Source organism: Erythrolamprus reginae, chromosome 1 (genome assembly GCF_031021105.1).
Source record: "Erythrolamprus reginae isolate rEryReg1 chromosome 1, rEryReg1.hap1, whole genome shotgun sequence".
NCBI classification, from domain to species: domain Eukaryota; kingdom Metazoa; phylum Chordata; class Lepidosauria; order Squamata; family Dipsadidae; genus Erythrolamprus; species Erythrolamprus reginae.
Genome location: NC_091950.1, coordinates 306246069 through 306267674, shown reverse-complemented (window position 1 = coordinate 306267674; position 21606 = coordinate 306246069). Strand labels below are relative to the sequence as shown.

At 37.4% G+C, this 21606-nt stretch overlaps 1 protein-coding gene across 1 annotated transcript in view; it reads right to left on the bottom strand.

Annotated features, from left to right (window-relative positions):
* Positions 1-21335, bottom strand: part of CLVS2 (clavesin 2) — a 46036-nt gene extending 24701 nt beyond the window's left edge. The window contains exons 1-2 of the mRNA XM_070739651.1: positions 20890-21335; positions 14019-14193 (exon numbers count right to left, since the gene is read on the bottom strand). Coding sequence (XP_070595752.1) covers positions 14019-14193; positions 20890-21278 — 564 coding nt within the window. The 5' untranslated portion in view covers positions 21279-21335. The remainder of the gene's footprint in view (positions 1-14018; positions 14194-20889) is intronic.
* Positions 21336-21606: the final 271 nt, after the last annotated feature.

Sequence of the window (21606 nt, the reverse complement as noted above, 5' to 3'; positions counted from 1 at the left end):
AACATAGATTCATCCTAAGATAAAATACAAAAAATAGTATAAGGACAGACTAGATGGATCATGAGGTCTTTTTCTGCCATCAGTCTTCTATGTTTCTATAATCTAGTTTTTCTGTATCAGAGACGGACACAAAATTATTGGAATACCTGCTATGGTCATGAGAAACTTCACTCCAAATATGAACGGATGCAGTACAGAACTAAAAAGTAGCAAAATCAAATGAGGTATCTTAGGCATATGGAAATATACATACAAATCACCAATGCAGCTAACAGTAAGGAAAAGGGCTCTAATCACATTCCAAAGTAATTAAAATAAGTGTCTCAAAAGTATATTTAAAATACACTTTAAAAATCTGCCAATGAAGCTAAGTTCCAGAGAGAACCAAGACTAAGCAATTAGTCCTAACAATTATAGACTGGGGGGAAAAAGATCCTCATGCCACAGAACAGGATGCTAGAACATTATTTCTCAAAAGGGAATTTTAAATTGAGGTAAAGCCATGCAAAAAATCCTCACACATTCATCAGTCAGCCTCCTTTGGGCCTCGTTGGCCGAACAATGCCAACCGGTTTGGTCCACAGGGGAGAGCCTTCTCTGTTGTGGCCCCAACCTCTGGAATCACCTTCCCCCGGAGATCTGCACTGCCCCCACTCTCCTTGCCTTTCAAAAGTCATTAAAAACACATCTATGCTGGCAGGCCTGGGGACCGTGAGCGAAAGCTTCGTTCTGTCCACTTGTATGAAAGAGGAATGATTGTCTGTTTTTATTGTGTGTTTTTAGTATTTTTCATGTTTTAATTGTATTTTTGCCATTATATTTATTTTTACCCTTGGGAGCCACCCCGAGTCCGCAAGGAGAAGGGCGGCCTATAAATCTAATTAATAAATAATAAATAAATGCATCCTGAGATTTATGAAATGCAAAAGGAAAAAGGTTCAGATGCTCTGTAGGATGTCTTAGAGATTTTACAGTTTCCTTCCCTTGCCACGCCCATCAAGCCATGCCCACACAACCGATAATTAAAAAAAATAATAATAATCCTACCACTGCAATGACCCCACAATTCAACCCTACTAGTGCAGAAATATGGAAGCCGCTGACCAAAAGAAGAATTCTACTTCTTACTTGATGAAAATCTGGTCTGCTAAATCTGCTCAATGCCCGGAAACAAGCAGGCTTTGCAGGTGATTCCATTTTTATGCTTTTTATTACATTTAAAGACTCTTACCTACTGCTCTTCAAAATCATTACAGATTAAAAGAAATCTTCTTGGCACAGTCTCTGCTTGCCCCTCACATAAATATCTAAGATCTGTCTGTCTTTATACAATTTAATGCATGCTTGCATATTAACTAAACCAGGTTCGCCAGGGTAATTGTCAAATTACTAAGGAACTGGTTTGCATTCAAGAACATAGAAAATTAAATTGATAGCTCACCGTTTTTCAGGGATGTGTCTGATGTAATTTTTATCCCTGTTCTCTAGTACCTAAAAGTAGTATCATTAACTGTTCTGCCTTGAATTGCAGATGTGGATGCCTTTACTGTGGTCCCTCATGCTGTGAATGTGGAACAAGCACCAGCAGTGAATTCTTCACAGTCAAGAACAATGATTATTTACTTTTCCATCCGGTAGACATGAAATGCATGTGAAACCTGAGGAAGTATATGTTGGATGACAGCTTGTCATTTGAACCAGAGTGAAGAAGCAGCTAGTCTTTTCAAGATTACTTATTTTAGATATAGTTTTTTTTTAAAAAAAAAAATCTAGCAAGTAAAAATCAAACATGAATATAAAGTATGAAATATATCTTTCCATTGATTTATTCTTTCCAACAAACACATTGACTTTGTTGTCTTTCTAATAATATACTGTATTTTTAGTCTGACTAGGAGTATAATCAGTGAAGGGATGCAAAAAGTTTTGTGGATGTGGTTTGCTAGCCATGTGGGAATGACTTGATGATCATGTGACCATGGGTGGGTTAAAAGTCACGGGACTGGCTTAACGGTGGCCAACCTGATGTCATTCACGTCAAGGGTTTGGGTTAGGGTGCCTGGCCTCTCCTTGCCTCAAAGAGATACAATTTCCCTATCTATTTACTATTACTGAACATCCAAAATATACTATTTAATTCTATGTATATATGCCATATGTGCACATATTACACACAGGCACACAAAAATATAAATTATCTGTTATATAAACTGTATGTGTATGTACACATGCACGCATGCACAACTCTTCTAAAATCATACACATTCAACCTCATTTACTGCGATAGGAAAACATACCCAGAGCCCAAAAGGGAGAAAAAGAAAAAAAAAATCAAAATTTTCCTACCGGTTCTGTGTACCTGACTGTGTCTGTAGGAACCCAACACTGAGTATAATGATCAGGAGCAGTGAGAGTTGTGTTGCATTGGCAGCACTTTTCTCAATGTGAAAAACTCCGTCCCCACCTGTCAATTGATATATCATGTATGTCATATGTCATATCAACGGTATCAGTGTTTTCTCTAAAGTAAGCTATGTGGTCAGAATATATTGGCCTACACCTATTTGGTATGCTCCAGGTGAAAGGACTGTGACTTCTTTTTTCCCCTGCCAGGAATAAAGGTTTAGTCATCCAACACAGACAGAACATGTTTGGTGTAGTGGTTAAGCACCAGATCAGAAACGAAGAGACTGAAGTTCTAGTCCCGCTGTCAGGCTGAAGCCATCATTGACTTTGGTCTGCCACATATTATGGCCTGCCACATATTATGCATTAAACTGTATTCGTGCTGTGAGAATTTAGGAGGGGCTGCGGCATGAGGGATGTAGAGATATAGCCATAACAAATTCCTTTCAAATGTTCAAGGTCATCCTTTGTTCAGCATCTGTCCGGAAGCTGATGGGAGCAACGGACACATTGGCAGAAGGAGTCTGGTCAACGTGATGGACTTGTGGGTGTGGAAACAAGGGAATGAACTTTAAACTGGGTGGAACCCCCCCCCCCCCCCGGCAGCTTTAGATTTGGGTGTCTCCCAGATATGCCAACATAGCTCTGCTAATAAATTTAAACTTTGAGGAATGCTTTACCTCAGACTCTGATTTAATTTTGGATGCTATTTGGAACCCTGACACCTGCCTTAACCAGGAAAGCAGTTGGATTACCCTGGACCAATCTCTCTCAAACAAGGCAAACCATTTCTGAATAAGCTTACTGAGAAAACTACAGGACTAATTCAGGCAGTCACCATGAATCATGACTGACTTGAAAGCACCTCCCCCCTCAAAATCCCCCCAATATAATGAGTATAGTAATAGATGAGCATCATTTTCTTCCATCTGTTTAGTCTTTTGGTATGTGATATTAAATTTATCTTTGCTGAAAACATTGGTGCTTCACTTTGATAGATGTGTTGATTTTGCTTTCACTAGCTCAGTGTATTCAAATCATGTTTCATCCAACCAAACAAAATAAATACAATTATGTTCCTCTCAGAAGAAACAGATCATTTTTTACAAGAGGTTGTTCTGCACAGTTCATCTGTCTATCCTTCAATGGGTTTACAAGGAGCAAAAACCAAGGCACATTAAGAAGTACTGTATTGTACATGCAGTTATTAGAAAAGGCAGTTGTTATTCTCTGAGGAATTAAGCTCTCAAAAGTTGTTATTGATTTGCTATAATGAATTGTTGACAACAGGCTAAGTGGAACTTTATATTGGTGGAACTTAGTCTACCAAACCAGCATGTAAAACAAGCTTGAGGGCCTCTATTTTTCCCCCTTAAGCCAAAAATCTGAAAACCAGTTTTATCATGTGCCTTCTTAATTACATGATATAAGCAATGATATTCTAAATGTGCTATGGACCATTTTGAGCTCTTTGGAACTTAATTTGGTCAGAGGTGTAACCCTTTGAATGGCTTTTCCCAAGCATGACCTTCTCTGCTAGAGGTTACAAAAATTGTCTTCTATAATCTTTTCAGCAGCAGCATTTTAAAATCGTCAGCCCTTTAGTGTATAAGATAGTTTGTTGCTGAGTTTGATGTATGCTATGCCTTTCATGGATGAATTTTCATTTTTTTTCTGGGCTCATTCCTCAAAGCTGGCAAAAAGCATAAATAGCAGTAGACTTCCCAAAGCACTATTCCAGATAGGGAAGTCTTTGAAATGACTGATGAATGGGGATATGTCAAGTTAAAAGTCTACTGTCAAAGATTAGTTTGGAAAGAGAAGCAGATATTCCGTCTCTGCATCCCATTAAATATTTCATTCAACACTACATCCATTGAGCAATCGCAGAAAGTTCAAAGGCTATATGCAGTGATTCTTCTCCTTCTGTCATAAACCAACAGCATGTACAGTTTGTAGGTAGGATGAGTGAAAGGATGCAGGACGGAAGAGAGTGTGGGAGGAAGACAATAAGTTGGAAACTTTTCAGGAGTTTCAGCATTGATGGATTCTTCTGAAACATTTTAACTTTGTCCTCTGTCTAACTTTGGTTGCTAATATTTAACTCTTGAAAATTCAGACACATTATAACAGCAAGCAGAATAACAATAGCCCAAAATTGGAAAAGAGAAGAGGTACCAACAGACAGAGACCTGATTAAAAAATATTAGACTGTGCCGAATTTGACTCTTTAACACAAAAATTGAAAGATAACACGGAAATAAAAAACATAGCCACATGGGATAAGTTCTACAATTGGATCAACGCAAGGGAGAGAGATAAGGAAAAAAAATAAAATAAATAAAATAAAATAAAAAACAAAAACAAGACTGAACAAAAAAACAAAGAACTGAACAAAAATAATCATTTAACAATTGCAATATTTTATTTATTCGCTGACTCCTTCTCAGACCAAAATCAAATATAACTGTATAACAATTATAATACCAAACACAATATTTAGAAAAGGAAAACTGAGATTAACAATTGTACAAACTTAAAGAGATAAGATTTCGCTGATACAAAAAACCGGGAAAATAAAATAAAATATAGCTGCAAACTGGCAGCGGGGGGGGGGGGGAGGGGTGTTTGGTGTTACTGTTTGATGTGGCATGTTCGATATTACTGAAAACGATGATTATACGCACATGACATGAACATCTTGTTTTGTCAACATATTGTTTTGTATTGTCTTTTATATTTATAAATATTCAATACTATTTTTAAATGGTGGTGGGGAATGTGTGTGTGTCGGGGTGGTGGGCACAATTCACTATGCACTGTTTTATGTTGTGTGATATAAAAATTGTTTAAAAATCAATAAAAATATTTACAAAAAAAAAAAGAGAAACATGTCTTGTATTGCTGTTGCTGTGAGCCGCCCCGAGTCTGCGGAGAGGGGCGGCATACAAATCTGATTAAACTAAAACTAAACTAATGTTCAACTCATATTCATACATCTATACTCTACACACAAATATGTAACCATATATAGTTATTAGGCCAAACCAGGGATGGGTTCCTCCCAGTTCGGACCAGATTGCCCAAATAGGTAGCAACCCACTGGTGATGTCATTGATCTTATTTGGTCAATGTCAGTTTGAGGGCCCCACCATCTTTTTTAAAAAAAAAATTGTGAATTTTCCCCTGTTTGGATGGCTTCTCCTCTTCTGCTGCTTGAAAAAGGGCCCTCCTGCCCATCCCCAGGTTAATACTGACCTTTATTTCTTTGCCCGAAACACAGCTGATCAGCTTCTCAGCTATGTTTGGGGCTGAATCCTGCAACTGAGCACACATGGAAGCGAAATTGCAAAAGAGTATGCGATATTAACCGGTGGCGAAGGTAAGTAGAATTCACCCTTGGGCCAAACCTGTGCATCACACTCACACACGCACACATAGTGATGGAAAAGTTGATCAAAAGTTCATCGCATAAAATAAAGCACATCAGTGATCACAGGGATCAAAAGCTGATCACATAAAATAAAGCCTGACATAATATAATATGGATTGAATAATTCCAGAAGAAATTAAAGAACAAAGTACGCCACATAGTTATCAATATTTTAGTAGCAGGTGGGTTACTTTGGTCAACTTGCGTTTTTCTTAAGTACATAATAGATGAATGAACAACTTGTAAGAATTATGCATGCATGAAAACGATACTCCTAATTACAGCATCTGAGATTCAGAGGTGTAGATTTAATTTCTTCAGCCAATTTAATTCCTTTCAAAATGAAAAGATGGCACTGACCTATACAGTACTTCTGTCAACTGAAATATCAATTCGTGGCAAGGGCAGATCCCTAAAAAGAAAAAAAAATCTTCATATATGGGCAATTATCTGTAAAAATAATTAAATCAGATGCGTTGAAATTTAAACTTAAAATAGAAATCTGCCTAATAGAAATAAGTATTTTCTAGGGGAGAAGGAAAATATACTTAAAATGTAGCCACCCAGAGAAGTAAAACAGCATTTCCTCCCCTTACAACTGAAAAATAGTTGAAAAACATGCAAAAAATCCAACAACACAAAATACTGCACTATCTTGAGTATGGTGCAGAGTATGATCAGTTTATTCTGAAAGGAAAGCAACCATAAACTCATAACCACAAATTGCAAGATACATGAATATGGAGTACACATATCGGTATAAAATCTTTCCTATACTGTATTGACTTTCCTAATGAGGATTCAACATACAAATGCTTATCCAAGTTATTTTGCTTTATAGTGCAGGAGGTCCTCGACTCAAGATCATAGTAGAGCCCAATTCTTTCATTGCTAAGTGAGACATTAGTTTAGTGAATTTTGGCCCATTTTATTTATTTATTAGATTTGTATGCCGCCCCTCTCTGTAGACTCGGGGCGGCATACAAATCCTTCCTTCCATATTTGCTAAGTGAATCAATGCAGTGGTTCAGCTAGTAACATGACTGTTAAATGAATCTGGGTTCCCCATTGACTTGGTTTGTCAGAATGTCTGAAAAGGTAATCATGTGATCCCAGAATACTGCAACTGTCATAAATATGGGTCAATTTTGAGCATGTGAATGTTGATCCCACGATCATGGGGATGCCACAATGATCGTAAGTGTGAAAAATGGTCATTAATCACTTTTCTCAGTGTTGTAACTTCCGTTGGTCACAAAATGAACTGTTGTAAATTGAGCACTACCTGTAATGAGATGAATCTGTGGGGGTTTTTTTGTTTTGCTGTGGTGAGGTAGAATAATTTTAATCTACTTTTAAAAAGCCAAAAGATAATCCTACTATCCTGAGTGACACCTATTCCTTGGTAGGAATGTAAAGTTTACTGCTTTAATTGGCAGAAATGGAAGTAAATTACAAACACTTTTATTTAATTTTCATTCCACAGGTGGCCATGTTTTTTTTTCTCTCCACACTGCTACTGTCACCAAAGCTGCCCTATAGGCTGATTGATGATTCTGTTCCAAACTCTGACATGACAACATATGTCTAGCCCCAAGGAAAAAGCTCATCAAAACAAGTCAAAATCTGGGGAACTGCACCGGCTGTTCTATCCCCTGACCCATCTTGGCTTCTTTAGGCTGAAGCACTTGAGCATATTCAAATCTCTAGACTGCTTTGACCATCAATGAGGAAAGGATATACATGACCAGGAACAGAACTTTCTGAGAATCAAACCATGCTGTCTTTACATGATAGGAGCATGAAATCCCCATCTCCCCACCTCCAAATTAAGTGTGAGTAGGTGGGAAAGAACAATTCATCTTACCTTCACTAAATAGAAGGTGTTGTAAGCAAATAAACCAGCATAGAAATGATTTGCACATTCTGCTTATGAAAAGCATAGAGGTTTTCGGAGGTAATAGAGATGTGGATTGCATGCTGAATTTAGCTTTCTTCTTTTATTCTTTCTTGCTCCAATTTACTTCTTCTCACAATATCTTTATCCTTGTTTGATTCTCTTCTTTCTCTTTCTTTCTCCTTTCCCCTCCCTCGATGCAGCTACTCTTTCTCCTCTATTCAACACCACTGACAATATTACTACCCTTCAAAAAGACCTTGACTATTTATCAGAATGATCAATCAAGTGGCAACTTCAAATCTCAATCACTAAATGTTCAGTCTTATATATTGACACAAACTAGATGATCACGACCTTGTGGATGATTCTCACTCAGTAAAGGACCTTGGAGTACTCATCTCTAATGAACTAAATGGCCGAGCCCACTGCAACAGCATCACTAAAAAGGCATTAAAAGTGGTAAACCTAATCTTGCATAGCTTCTTGTCTGGCAATATTGTACTTCTAACTAGAGCATATAAAACATTTGCTAAACCAATTCTTGAATACAGCTCTTCTGTCTGGAATCTATACTACATATTGGACTACAGTAATACAATTGAGATTGCCCAGAGATATTTCACAAGACAAGTACTACACTCCTCCATTCACAATACAATACCTTTTTCCACCAGACGCATAATTTTAGTGTAAACCACTCCAAACCTGGTTGCAAAAAATTCAACTTCAGCAACAGTGTGGTCAATGCCTCTAATACAAACCCTGTAGTTTCTTCCCCAAACCCCCAAATCTTTAACCTTAAACTGTCTATCAGTGACATCACCCCATTCCGAAGAGGTCTGGAAGGGGTGTGTATAAGCGCAGCAATATGCCTACCGTCCCTGTTCTAGAGCCCCCATGTATTCGAAAAATATCATGTAGTCAAACCCATGTTTCTACTTATTATATATTCATATTAATGTTTCTACTTTGCCTGTAATCATATAAACTTAATTTAAAAAGTAGAATTTGGCAAATCAAGCCTAAATCAGGAGAGCTAAGCTATGGCTTTCTCAGCTCTTAATACACACTGCAGCATTCTCAAAGCTTCTGGGAGGTTTGGATTCACTTTTGGTTGTCGATGGTGGGGAAATCTTGTTTCACACCTGAGAAGCTTGTAATGCCTTGAAGCAGCCCAATATGACCTGAGATTTCTGGTATGTTGCTTTTTTTATTCTTGAACAGAGAAACAAAGAAGCTGGTCCCCAGCTGTTTTCCTTCCCCTTCCCCATCCCTTCTTCTGATGTGTTTGCTCTTGATGGCAGTTTGAAAAAGAATTGCACACCATGTTCCTTTGTGTCTTTGTCTTTTCATTAGCAGAACAGTGTCAGCGAGAGACTTTTGACATCACTATTTATTTCACAAATACAGTCTTTCGGGCTACCCACAGAGCAAAATCATAATTCCAGCCACTTTAATTTGTACTCAAAATAAATGTAATAAGGGGAACTTTTTGAAGTTCCACCAGTCACCTGAGTATTTGTTCTCTTAACATGTTCTCAGAAGACTGTTGTTATGAAAAGTGTTAAACATCTGGTCTGGGGAACTTATTAAAGCCAAGTCCTCGAGCCCACTGTAACAACATTGCCAAAAAAGCATTAAGAGTTGTCAATCTAATCTTACATAGCTTCTTCTCTGGTAACATCAATCTGCTAACCAGAACTTACAAAACATTTGTCAGACCAATTCTAGAATACAGCTCACCTGTATGGAACCCACATTATATATCAGACATTAATACAATTGAGAGTGTCCAGAAATATATCACAAGAAGAGTCCTCCACTCCTCCTCCCGCAACAAAATACCTTACTCTGCCAGACTTGAAATTCTGAAATTAGACAATTTATAACTACGTCACCTCTGAACTGATCTAACCATAATTCACAAAATCACATACAAAAATGTCTTTCCTGTTAATGACTACTTCACCTTCAACCATAACAACACATGAGCACATAATATATTCAAACTAAATTTAAACCACTACAAACTAGACTGCAGAAAATACGACTTCAGCAATAGAGTGATCAACACCTGGAATTCACTACCTGACTGTTGTTTCTTCTCCTAACCCCAAAATCTTCAACCTTGGATTGTCTACAGTTGACCTCTCCCCTTTTCTAAGGGGCATGCATAAGTGCACCATTGTGCCTACCGTCCCTGTCTACTATGCTATTGTCTTTTTTATCATTACTTTCTATGTTATGCTTCTACAATATAAACTACTATCCTATACTTGACTGACAAATAAAATAAATAAATTAAATAAATATTTGCCTAGTTCATCTACCAATTCAGCTTAGAAAGAAGTCCAATAACAAAAGCAAAGTTTATTTGAGCTATTGACTAATAAAATTTAGTAACCAGAAATCACTGTTTTATGTTGTGATTAAAAATGACTAATTCTTCAGCAGGAGTGCTGAAAACAGGTTTTGTGGTCACATGCTGAATAACTTATTAGGATGGCTGGTATAGCCCCTTATCTGTCTCTTCCCTGTGCCCAACAACCATTTCACATCTTGCGTCTGTCTTTCATATTCATTCTATTCATCCTTTTCATCCCTATTCACTTTCCCCCCATCTCTGCTTACTTGATATAGGGAGGACATCCAAGAACTTGGGAGGTTCAAGTTGTGTGATCATCTATATTTTCAATCTGGAACAGTAAAACCTATGAAGCAGCTTTTTGATCCCTGGGAAAAAAAATAACTAAGAGAAGGGAGGACTTAAAACTTCTGCCTGTGTCAGGGAAAACTCCTCTCTTCAAGTTTCATGCACCATGCTCTGAAACAGGAATGAATAAAATAAGGAACCAGATGTACGTGATGACCAGGCAAAGTCCAAGGAAAGGGTTACGTGCATCATCTACCTCAAATCCCTTTGCACCCACAAAAGAAGTCCAGCCTACCTTGAATTCCATTATCTCTTACCTACCGCCAATTTGATTTAATCATTAGTAGTTCAGATTCTTAAACATGTTATATGGTAGATGCAGAGAGCAGACTGCTCCAGTTTGGCAAGATTCTGTCTAAAGGTATGCAACAATAAAGAGCTTGAAAGAATCAACTCATGTCTTTCTTTGTTTTTGAGTCTGATGGTTACTTACAGGATCTATAAAGCCATCTATCTTAAATACTGATTCTAGGCAGTTCACAATACTTTCATTAAAACATTGCAATTTTGCTCTGAAGTTTTGAGATATTTTGGTACCACCCCTTGAACAGTCTGAATTATTCTGCACGCTCTGCAATTTCTCTGGAGACAACTATCTCTCCCTCTTTCTGATAATCCTAAGTCTGTTACAATTTCTGTTTCCTTTTTATTTTCCTATAAAAGCAATTAATTTCTGGGAATGGTATATTTTGTATGCAGCCAGCCATTTTGAGCTTTGCAAAGTCTTGTGAGGCAAATCAAATTCAAATTAACTCACGAAATAGTATATGAGGATTTATCAAGATAACATTTATGTTTTATGCAGCAATATTTTTCTAGCATGCCCTGGTATAGAGATAGAGAAGCTTCTGGTGTACATGTTGAACACTGTGTCAAAGGAACAGCATAAAACATTTCCTGTGTTTTCTGCCTGTCATCAATGTTTTGCTCAGATACAGCAAGTGACTTTTAAGATATAAGGTCATAGATTCACAATACGCTAGTAAATGAGAAGACATCATAAATGAAATCAGTTGGATTCATCTGATTAGTAGGTATCAATACAATTTTTTTTGGAAAGAATTCATTAATATTTTATAGTGGAAATTATTTTTAAAAAATAATAGGAAATGAAAGGGCATAATTATGTTTGGAAGTATTTTTTGAGGCAGGAGATTAAACATAACTAATGAATGATGAAAAATAGAAGAATTCAGTATCTTAATTGTTGTTCACGTTGTCTCATTGATGGTGCATCAATGTCTTAGAGACAGTTTATTTCAGTTGTTCAATAGATGAGGAAAATGTTTATTATTATTATTTAAAGTATTTGTTTCTAGAATACTTGTACATTTATATATATTTAATTTATGTAATCTGTTTTCTTGTAATCATAGGTTTATAGGCACTGAAATTTGGGAATAAAATATTACTGGAGAGTGATGTTTTAAGCCTAATTGTGTGCTGAATAAAACCTTAATTCTTCCTCTATGGAAAGGCAGCAAAGTCCAGGCTGAGTAAGCAAGCTGCAGAATTCATGACCATGTATGGAAAGCATTTAACTTGGTATGCAATATGAACAAAACCTATAGCTAACTTCCATATAAGGAAATATATGCCTCACTTTCATTCCAATCCAGGAAAAAGGCAAAGAATGGAGCTTCCGTTAATTATCTATAGGGAAGTCAGGAGAAGTTTGCCTTATATGGTGCAAGAGTGAATAGTAGTTGGAGGATGGCTTAATGTATGTGGCGTTCGCGAATTGGTTATTCTGTACCACATGTCAGGAGGAGTAAAATACAATAAAAGGAGAGATCTTGATTCATTCGAGGTCGTCTCATCGAGAAAACTTTCTCTGTCGCTTCATTCTGATGTGGCAATCATGGCATGCTGTGCCTCCCTAGAGGTAGACCCGCTGGGGGAGGGCTGCATGCCTTCACTGTTTGACTTGAGAGTGGCTTTTACTCAAGGTCATTTCCACTCCTTTGCACATCAGTCAATATTGCATACAAAGTGCATGGTGAGTTGCAATGAAAAATGGTTAACAAGTATCTAAAGGGTGCTTGATGGTCTCGGAGATTGATTGTATTCTTGCAGACATTTCATTACCTAAAGTAGGTAACATCATCTGTAAGGAATGGGGTTTGCACTCAATTTACATTCTAGTGGTTTGCCCTGTCAATGTTGATGAAAGTGATCCTGTACTTTTCTTACTTGTTTGATTAACCCTTACTAGCACTGATGATATTACCTAGTTTGGGTAATGAAACATCTGCAAGAAAACAACCAAGCTCATAAAGTCCCAAAGACCACCATTTGAATTATGAGCTACAAATATTCTCCTTTATTGATAACAACTATCTGTTAGTTGCTTAAGAAATTTACAGGTGGTCCTATATATATATTAAATAACTAAATATTTGTAGTAATCTTTTATCGAAACTATTATAAAAAAATGTGTTCATATGTAAATACTGTATATACTGTATGTCCGGGTCCTTCTCTGGGTCCCATCGACTAAACAATGCCATTTGGCGGGACCCAGGGAAAGAGCCTTCTCTGTGGCAGCCCCAGCCCTCTGGAATAAAACTCCCCCTGAATTTCCCCCACTCTTCCCGCCTTCCGCAAGATGTTGAAGAGCTATCTATGTCACCAGGCATTGAGGGACTAACTATCTCTTCCCCCACCACCACCTTTTTTCTGATTGTAATACATGAGAATGATGTGATTGTGAAGTAACGATTGATTTTAATATTTATGGGTTTTAAATTCAGCCTTTTATCTAATATTGGATTTGTATTCTGTATATTGTGTTGTTGTTGTTGTTGTTGTTGTTGTGAGCCGCCCCGAGTCTTCGAAGAGGAGCGGCATACAAATCTAATAAATATATAAATATATGTATATATAATTACATATATATATATGTGTCTGTGTGTATATACATGAAGTCCATAGTTATACATGAACACATATAATTTATCTTGTAGTTATATTATTATTTCTGACCTTTTTTTTGCATTTTTCCTCATTTTTTTAATTTTTATTCAAAAAAGAAAAAAAAGTAAAGGCTGATTCTTGTATCTTGTATTTGTATTTGTATTGTATCCTTGTATTTCTAGATCTATACATGAATGTATTCCCTGAATAGGACTACTAGCAATGTATAAATATGTATAAATACATATCCATATGTATAGCATTTGATGACATCTCTCACTGTACAAAGAACCTCACTTGAGAATAATAACGTAAGATATGTAACCTAGTAGTATATCTACTTTCTTGACCTGTTTTGTTATATTCCAACTCTTAATAACAATTTAGAGCTCTTAAATTTGAGAAAACAAATAAGATCTTTAATTATTGAACATTGTAAGTTTGAAGAACTACTTAGATATCAAACTGATTCTTCATAATTCATTCTCAAATTCCACAATATACATAGACATCTAAAATCTCAATTGTTAGACTGCAAAAAATAAAAAAGCTTGTTAGATTACTAAAGACAAGAAACAGGAAGAACTGAGGAGAGATGCCTGGAGCAAGAAGAGTAAAAGAAATATGAATAATGCTTAAAACCATTTTACCTGAAGGCCTTCTATGGCTAGTCGAAGCATACTTGGTGTCAGCTTAGAAGCCTGTTTGAAAGTGAAATTACTCCAGTCTATAATCAAAACAAATCCATTTACTTGAAGTTCTGGGTCCTCGATCATAGCTTCTAACGAAAGAAGGATGGCACGTAAAATATCCACCAGTGTATATCTGTCAACAGATAAAAGCAAAGATGGCCTTCAGCTAACCAATAATATTCAGAGGACAGAAGATAAGCCATTATTTTGCTATCACTAGGCAACATTTCAATATTTCAAGTGATAAAGATTTCATGAAATACGATTACTGTAGCTACTGTAACTATACACATATAATATTTCTTTAGGTTTAATAGTGTTAAGATTGGGAAAGTTAAACAGCAGCTATTCAGATGAGACCATACCATAACAGTAATTGTTCCAGATGGTCCAGCTCTAATATCATTTGAGCTACTCAATATCTCTTTCTTTCAAACTACATTACATTTTGTTCAATAAACTGAATCAATATTCATCTAGAATGTCTTTATGTTACCTTCAGCATCACTGAACATGCTAACACAAAACCTGTGGAATCTCCAAAATGTGACAAACCACATTTTCAATGGTTGTATGAATCAGCCTTTGAATAATCAGATCAGTCATTGCTGGGAGGAAGATGAAGAGAGGGAAAGTGTTCTTTAAAAGTAAACAAGATTTCTCTATGCATTGAAAAAAAGTAATCCACATCAGAATTTGTCATAAAACAGCGATTCAGTGTAACATCAGAAATGTTGGTACCATTTGCATTGGATAACAATCCCCCCCCCCCAATAGTTTTACTTCCTGAAAAACGTTTGGTGGTTATGGTAGACACCTTTGAACTGCAATGGTCAATTTTGTTATAAAAATAACAGCACAGAATAAATTATGATGAAAGTAGTTGCATTAAAATCTTTGCCCAGTGATGAACTATTTACAAAAAAAAAAGGTTATCTCATATTCATTGTAGATCTGTAATATGCAACATTTATTGACCTGGATGGGTGAAACCAATGATCCTTATTGTTATTTATGGTGACAGCACAGGGACAGTGGTGCTGATGGAGAGGCAGATATAAAGTGTTGGTTATGACCTTTAAAGCCCTGCACGGCATTGGACCAGAGTACCTCTGGAACCGCCTGTTACCGCACAAATCCCAGCAACCGATAAGGTCCCACAGAGTTGGCCTTCTCTGGGTCCCGTCGACCAAACAATGTCGTTTGGCGGGCCCCAGGGGAAGAGCCTTCTCTGTGGCAGCCCCGGCCCTCTGGAATCAACTCCCCCCGGAGATTAGAACTGTCCCCACACTCCTTGTCTTTCATAAATTACTCAAGACCCATCTATACCGCCAGGCATGGGGGAGTTGAGACACCTTTCCCCCAGGCTTTTTTATATTTATGTTTGGGTATGTATATGTTGTTTGCTTTTTTAAATATGATAGGGTTTTATGTGCTTTTTAATATTAGATTTGTTTTCTCTGGAATATTGTTTTTATTATTGTTGTGAGCCACCCCATGTCTTCAGAGAGGGGTGGCATACAAATCTAATAAATTGAAAATTGAATTGAATTTAAATTGAATTGAAAATTGAAGTTCCGCCACATCTGACAGATTTCATTATATTTTTTTCCGACTGAACATGGAACCACAACATATACATATTTTAAAGCAGGCTTTAAGGACTTGAAATGCCTGCCTGTTATGGAGTTTTCTTAAGCAAGCTTTCCACATATTTAAATTTAAGAAAATTACAAGTCCAAATCTCTTCAAGATGCCAAGGTTGGGAAACACTGGCATAGATAACACTCATCTGACCCCTTAGTGAGAAATCTCAAGGCAGGCCTGTCCTGCCTGAACTGCCTGCCTAGCTCATGATCATTCCGGCAGCCGAAGCAGTGGGATTGCTCAGGCCTGCTAGTTACAAGGAAGAATGTAATGATAACCTTACAGAGTGTCTCAATTAGAGCAAAGCATCTTTTCAAAGCTTAGCACAGCACTGCTGTTTGACTATTATACACATAAATCTAGGTAAGTGAGGATTAATACTTAAAATATCTTTAGAAGAAACTATATGTAGCTCACTGTTGAACTATGGAGTTCTTTATGAGCTTCATTATTTGCTTGCAGATATTTTATTACCCGACTATATAATATCATCAGTGCTGATGATGTTACATCATTGGGTTATGAAAACATCTACAAGCAAACAACCGAAGCTCAGAAAGCACCAAGTACTCTACCTTAGAGTTCTCTGAGATTTTTGTTTAGCCTAGAACAGGGTTAGGCAAAGTTGGCTCTTCTATGACATGTGGACTTCAACTCCCAGAATTCCTGAGCTAGCATGATTGGCTCAGGAATTCTGGGAGTTGAAGTCCACAAGACCTAGAAGAGCCAACTTTGCCTACCCCTTGCCAAGAAGATAACCTGCTGTGCTTTTAAAGCATAGAGATGCTGTATATTGATGAGAAAAACAGAATCTGCTGAATTCTATTTCTCATGTCATTTTTATGGATTTCCATGTCAAAGATAGTTTTTTATTCCTACCACTCAACCTGAATTTTAAATGTTTAGCATGAGGACATGATCTGCAATTTATGTATGGATGTATAAGAGACATGAGTGTTCTACAAAATCTATTTCCAACTTAATTTGAAAAGGAATTTGCTAACTGGACTTATTTAAATGAGAAGCTGATAGTGGCAGCAACAGATTGTCTATATCATGGTTCTTATTCCTTTTACAATCAACTGTCACTTCACTGTAATTATGACCCAACAGACAATTATGCATGCATAATAAATTTACAGACAAGCACATTTCTTTTATCTTAGACTTGAAAAGAGTGGAAAAAGTTAACTGATGGAACAGAAACATCTGAGCTATTCCACCTTATGCATGGAAAAAAAGGAGAGAGATGTCAGGCAAGATAAGAGGGCAAAGCCCTAACATATGTAGACCTGACTTTCTCTTTGAAAATGCATCGCTAAGGCAGATCCATCCACAGCAAAGGAGACATTCCAGAGGAATAAGCCAATATGATACATTCTCTAATTTCACTCATCTAATATTGCAAGACAGATATAGGATCAGCATGAGGGAGACATCTAAATGCAGTAGAAAGCAGACTAATCTTGTCAGGATTACAGAATTCTAATGGCATTACTTGGAGTTGATAGTTCAGTTTCCTGCTATGAGTTTTTATTTATTTGATTTTGTTTTTCATTCTGTTTTTAATTCATCAGCTTTCTCCTGCTCATGACTAAAGAACGTTTTAGCAGACTGTGTTATTGGAAATGCATCAATATATTTTAAGATAATTACAGCTGCAATGCGTACATCATTGAAAGATATGAAAAACCAGGCCTGGGACAGATCATAATGGATGACTTATATGGTCACTAAGAGTCAACTCCAACTTGATGGCACATAATCAGTTTTGAGATATTTCATTGGCAGACTCTGTGGCTCTGAGACATGGTTCTTGATTTTACAAGAAACTAGATCAAAAGTGAGTGTGACCCTTGTGCAAACTACTAGTGTTTTGTCAACAATGGTTTCTTGCCCTTCATACAATAGCAGCCCAATCATATTCCCCTGAGCAAAATGATGATTATTAAGAAAAGGTTCAATTCAACGGTTATTTTTATACCATGTGTTTTACCCTGTTACCAACACCCCATGTAGGAATTGCAGCATCTGACATTGGGCAACACTCTGGGTAATTAATTCTGATTCCAACTTCAAACGAGGTGAAACCCTATTTTTGAACTCCTACACTATTTAGGTCACCTGGAAGCCATGCTATGCCAATATAAAGTTAGGCATGGTCAAAAGAAAAGAACAATTGTTCTATGAAGAAACATCTGGGTTGTGTGCAGATACAACAGAAATTTTAATTTGAGCAGTGTAAGCACTGCTATAAGATCAGTGTAAATACTAGAAGATCAGTCTAGAACAGAAGTGTCAAACTCATGTCATCACGGATCATCACTTGACACATTTCCCATCCCCCTTTGCTAAACTGGGCATGGATGTGACCAGTGCATCACACATCCGGCTTGTGGGCTGGGAGTTTGACAGTCCTGGTCTATAATATGCTGGTTTCAAATCACTACTCCAATCACAGCCACACCCACTGGAGCTTGATGTTTTCACTAGAATGATAAAACTTTCTTTACTGATATGAGGCCAAAAGGTGTCAGAATGATGACAGCAACATCATGGCATTGTGCAATGAGCTCCACCCTTACTGTCTGTGCATGTGACATCACAACATAGTCTAAAAGGGGTGGGTTATCTCACTGCATTGCAACTTTCCTTGCTTCTCTATCCAAAAATGAAACCTCTATAAATGAGACATTCATTTTTTTTTCAGTCTTCCGGAATGGACTCTGTATCTACTGTAGATACTCCATGAAATCCTTTCTGGTAATGGCTTTTTTGATAGGAAAGACAGTGTATTATTTGTTAGCTACTGCTAACAAATTTAATTTATTATGATTATACAGTATTGACTTCTCAGAAGAAAGAAACAAGCATTATGGCCCACAAATGCCCAATTAATTCAATCATTCTGGTGTATTGTGATCCTTGAGGGAAAGCAAGTATGGGAGTGGGAAAAGATGACACTTACCATTTCATTTCAAGTGGCAAGCTACCTTGAGCCAACCTCAAGTGCTTAACCACTTCAAGACACTATTGTAAAATATAAAAGATGTATCCTGCCTTGAACGCCTTCAAGGAAGTATAAATGAAAGTAAAGTAAAATATATCGATGAGAAGTGAGTATAGTCTTGTTCATGAATCAGAACTCTTTAACTCAAAAGTGGACAAACCTCAGGCTGTGTGACATTCACAAAATGCATCATTTTGCTAGGATAAATTGGAGGGACATTAAAATTAATAGAAATTTTGCCAAAGCAGGTTTAAGTGTATCACTTCTCTGTTTCATAGATAAGCCCTTGTATACATGTTTCTGCTAAAGAAGATGATACTGAATCTGCCAAGAAAGAAGAAATGTAAAATTTTCCTTTAAATTTTATAAGTGTTGCTGAACATTGGGGAACCTAGCTCATTTGGAAAAGTACAAAACAGCAACATGGGTAACAACTTTGTCAAGACATTATTTCTCTCACATTATTCTTGCCTCAATGACTGAGGCCTAAATTGGGATGCCTGGAAGCTATGGGGGCCTGGACAGGGAACCAGAGACTTGGTAAGATGGAGTGGCTGTGGGTGTGAAGCCCCTCTACATCTGGGAGTTTATCATTTTTGGTCTTTGATGGGATTGAACTATCCAGGCAGACCTGGTGCATAATCTCAGGGTCCTCCTGGACTCAATGCTCTTGCCTGAAGAGCAGGTGGCACATTGTGGCTTGAAGGACATTTGCTCAACTGCACCTTGTTCATCTTTTATGGCCCTTCCTCAACAAGTGGATCCTTTGCTCTGTCGCTCACACCCTGATTAATTCCCATGTGGAATACTGCAATGTGGTCTTGAAAGGTAGGCTACATATTCCACTAGTTACTTCTCTTGAAAAGTACCTGGAGAATTTAGTTGGTACAGATTATGGTCACATGAGCAATATTGGGCGTCCCAAAGATGGTGCATGTAAGACTTCTGCTGTGCAAGCTGCATTGCGTGCCAGTTTGCTTCCAGATCCACTTCAAGATGTTGGTTATGATCTTTAAAGTCCTACAAGCTAGATCACCTGACAAGTGATCTATGGCCTATTATATTGGACCATCCTACTCTGTCAAGCAGGGAAGGTAGGCTACATATTCCACCAGTTAAAAATTTTCAACTGGCAGGAGGAAAGCCTTCTCTGCCCTTTGGAATATTCTCCCCCAGAGACGAGGGCTTCCCCATTCTCTTGGCCTTTTGGAAATTCTTGAAAAGTTGGCTCTGCTAAGGATAACAGAGAAGCACGCAGCCATAGGGCTGGTTAGCAATCTGAAGTCTTTCCCTTCCCTTTTGAATTTTAATTATTTCATTCTTATTTTTAACTTTCATTGCTTATATATAGGTTTTTATATTTTTGGGATTATTTATACACCACCAAGAGTCACTATGAAGGAGATGGACAGTTCTAAATATGATACATCAAGAAATGAATAATTCAAGAATGAACTTCTCAGAGATACCCAACTGGCACCAGTATTACAACTTTAAATTAAAATTAAGTTTCAAGGATTGTCGTGTACTGTCTTAGATTGCTTGCCAACTTTATCCTTAATTTGCCATTGCCATTATTTTTGACACTTGTACTTTTGTTTCAATATTTTACTGTTGCTGTTATTGACTAATATCAGTTGGATCTAGGGCAGGTTAGAAAATTTTTTGAATACATAAATAGTTGGCAAATCAGGTCAGGGGACAAATTGCTAACTGCATTAGTACCTGCTGTTCAGGTCTGAGGAACATCTAACTCATTGAGAATGAACATCTCACTGACGAGAAACCAAGGTTATAGATGAAAGGTTCTATTAAAATCAATTTCCATTTATTGTTTTCACCATCATCTTATGATTGAATCTCCATAGGCACAACTGATCTATGCATGTTGTTTTTTGCCAGAATTTCAAGTTTGGGGAGAACTTTCTTAAAATTAATCTAGTTCCTTCCCCTGAATTAGATTACAACAATAGTAGTTTGACTCCTGCACATTAAAATCAAATAAAGGTTTTTATGCCAATCCTATTGTAACTTTGTAATGCAGTATCATTGACATCAAAGGCAATATGAACCCATTATGTTGAAGTCAAACATATAGACTGCAGCACTATGGTGGATTCAAATGAGCATCTTAGCCTACCCCACCTTCCCCCCATAAGTTAAAACTTTTACCTGCTTTGGTCCCAGTTGGCAGCAAACAGCACCAGGATCTTCCGGCCATAATGATCGAGGTTAGCCAACCCTCCTGGGAAGCCATCCTTGAGTGCTTGCTTGATGCCTGGATCAGTGGCTTTGAAGCTCTTGAACATGTCAAGGTTCTGTTGACGATACTCAAAGTATTGGGCCAACAAGCGAAACGCTTCAAAATGCTGAAACTTTCTGGCCCGCAAGAAGCGAAGAATAAAGGCATCGTCTGTGCGAAGGAAGCCAATGTCCGGTCGGGTGATCACCATGTCCCGAACTTCTTGAATGTCTTGGTGCAGAGTGTCTGGGTTCTCGTTCAGTTCCAATCGGGCCTTCTCTAAGGTCTCTGGAGACAAACCTGCCTGCAAATGAGTCATCGTGCCACTTGGTCCGATAGTGGTTCTTCTAGTACAGAAGAAGGGGTGGAACCTCCGAACTGCCAGGAAGCCTGAAATTCAGTCTCTTGTTTCGATTTTATGAAACCCTCCCTTCCATTTCTAGTATAAAAGTTAGGTATTTCTTTGCTACCAACCTCTCCAACACTATTGCCTAATACGATTCAATTAATATATGTGCTTCAATTCCAATTTATCCTTTCCGTCTCCCAATTAACTACACACACATTATACCGTTGCTCTACTCTCCTTTCTCTGTCCCAAATCCCACCCTTCCAACATCTGTCCACAGCTTGAAGCTGCAGCAAAA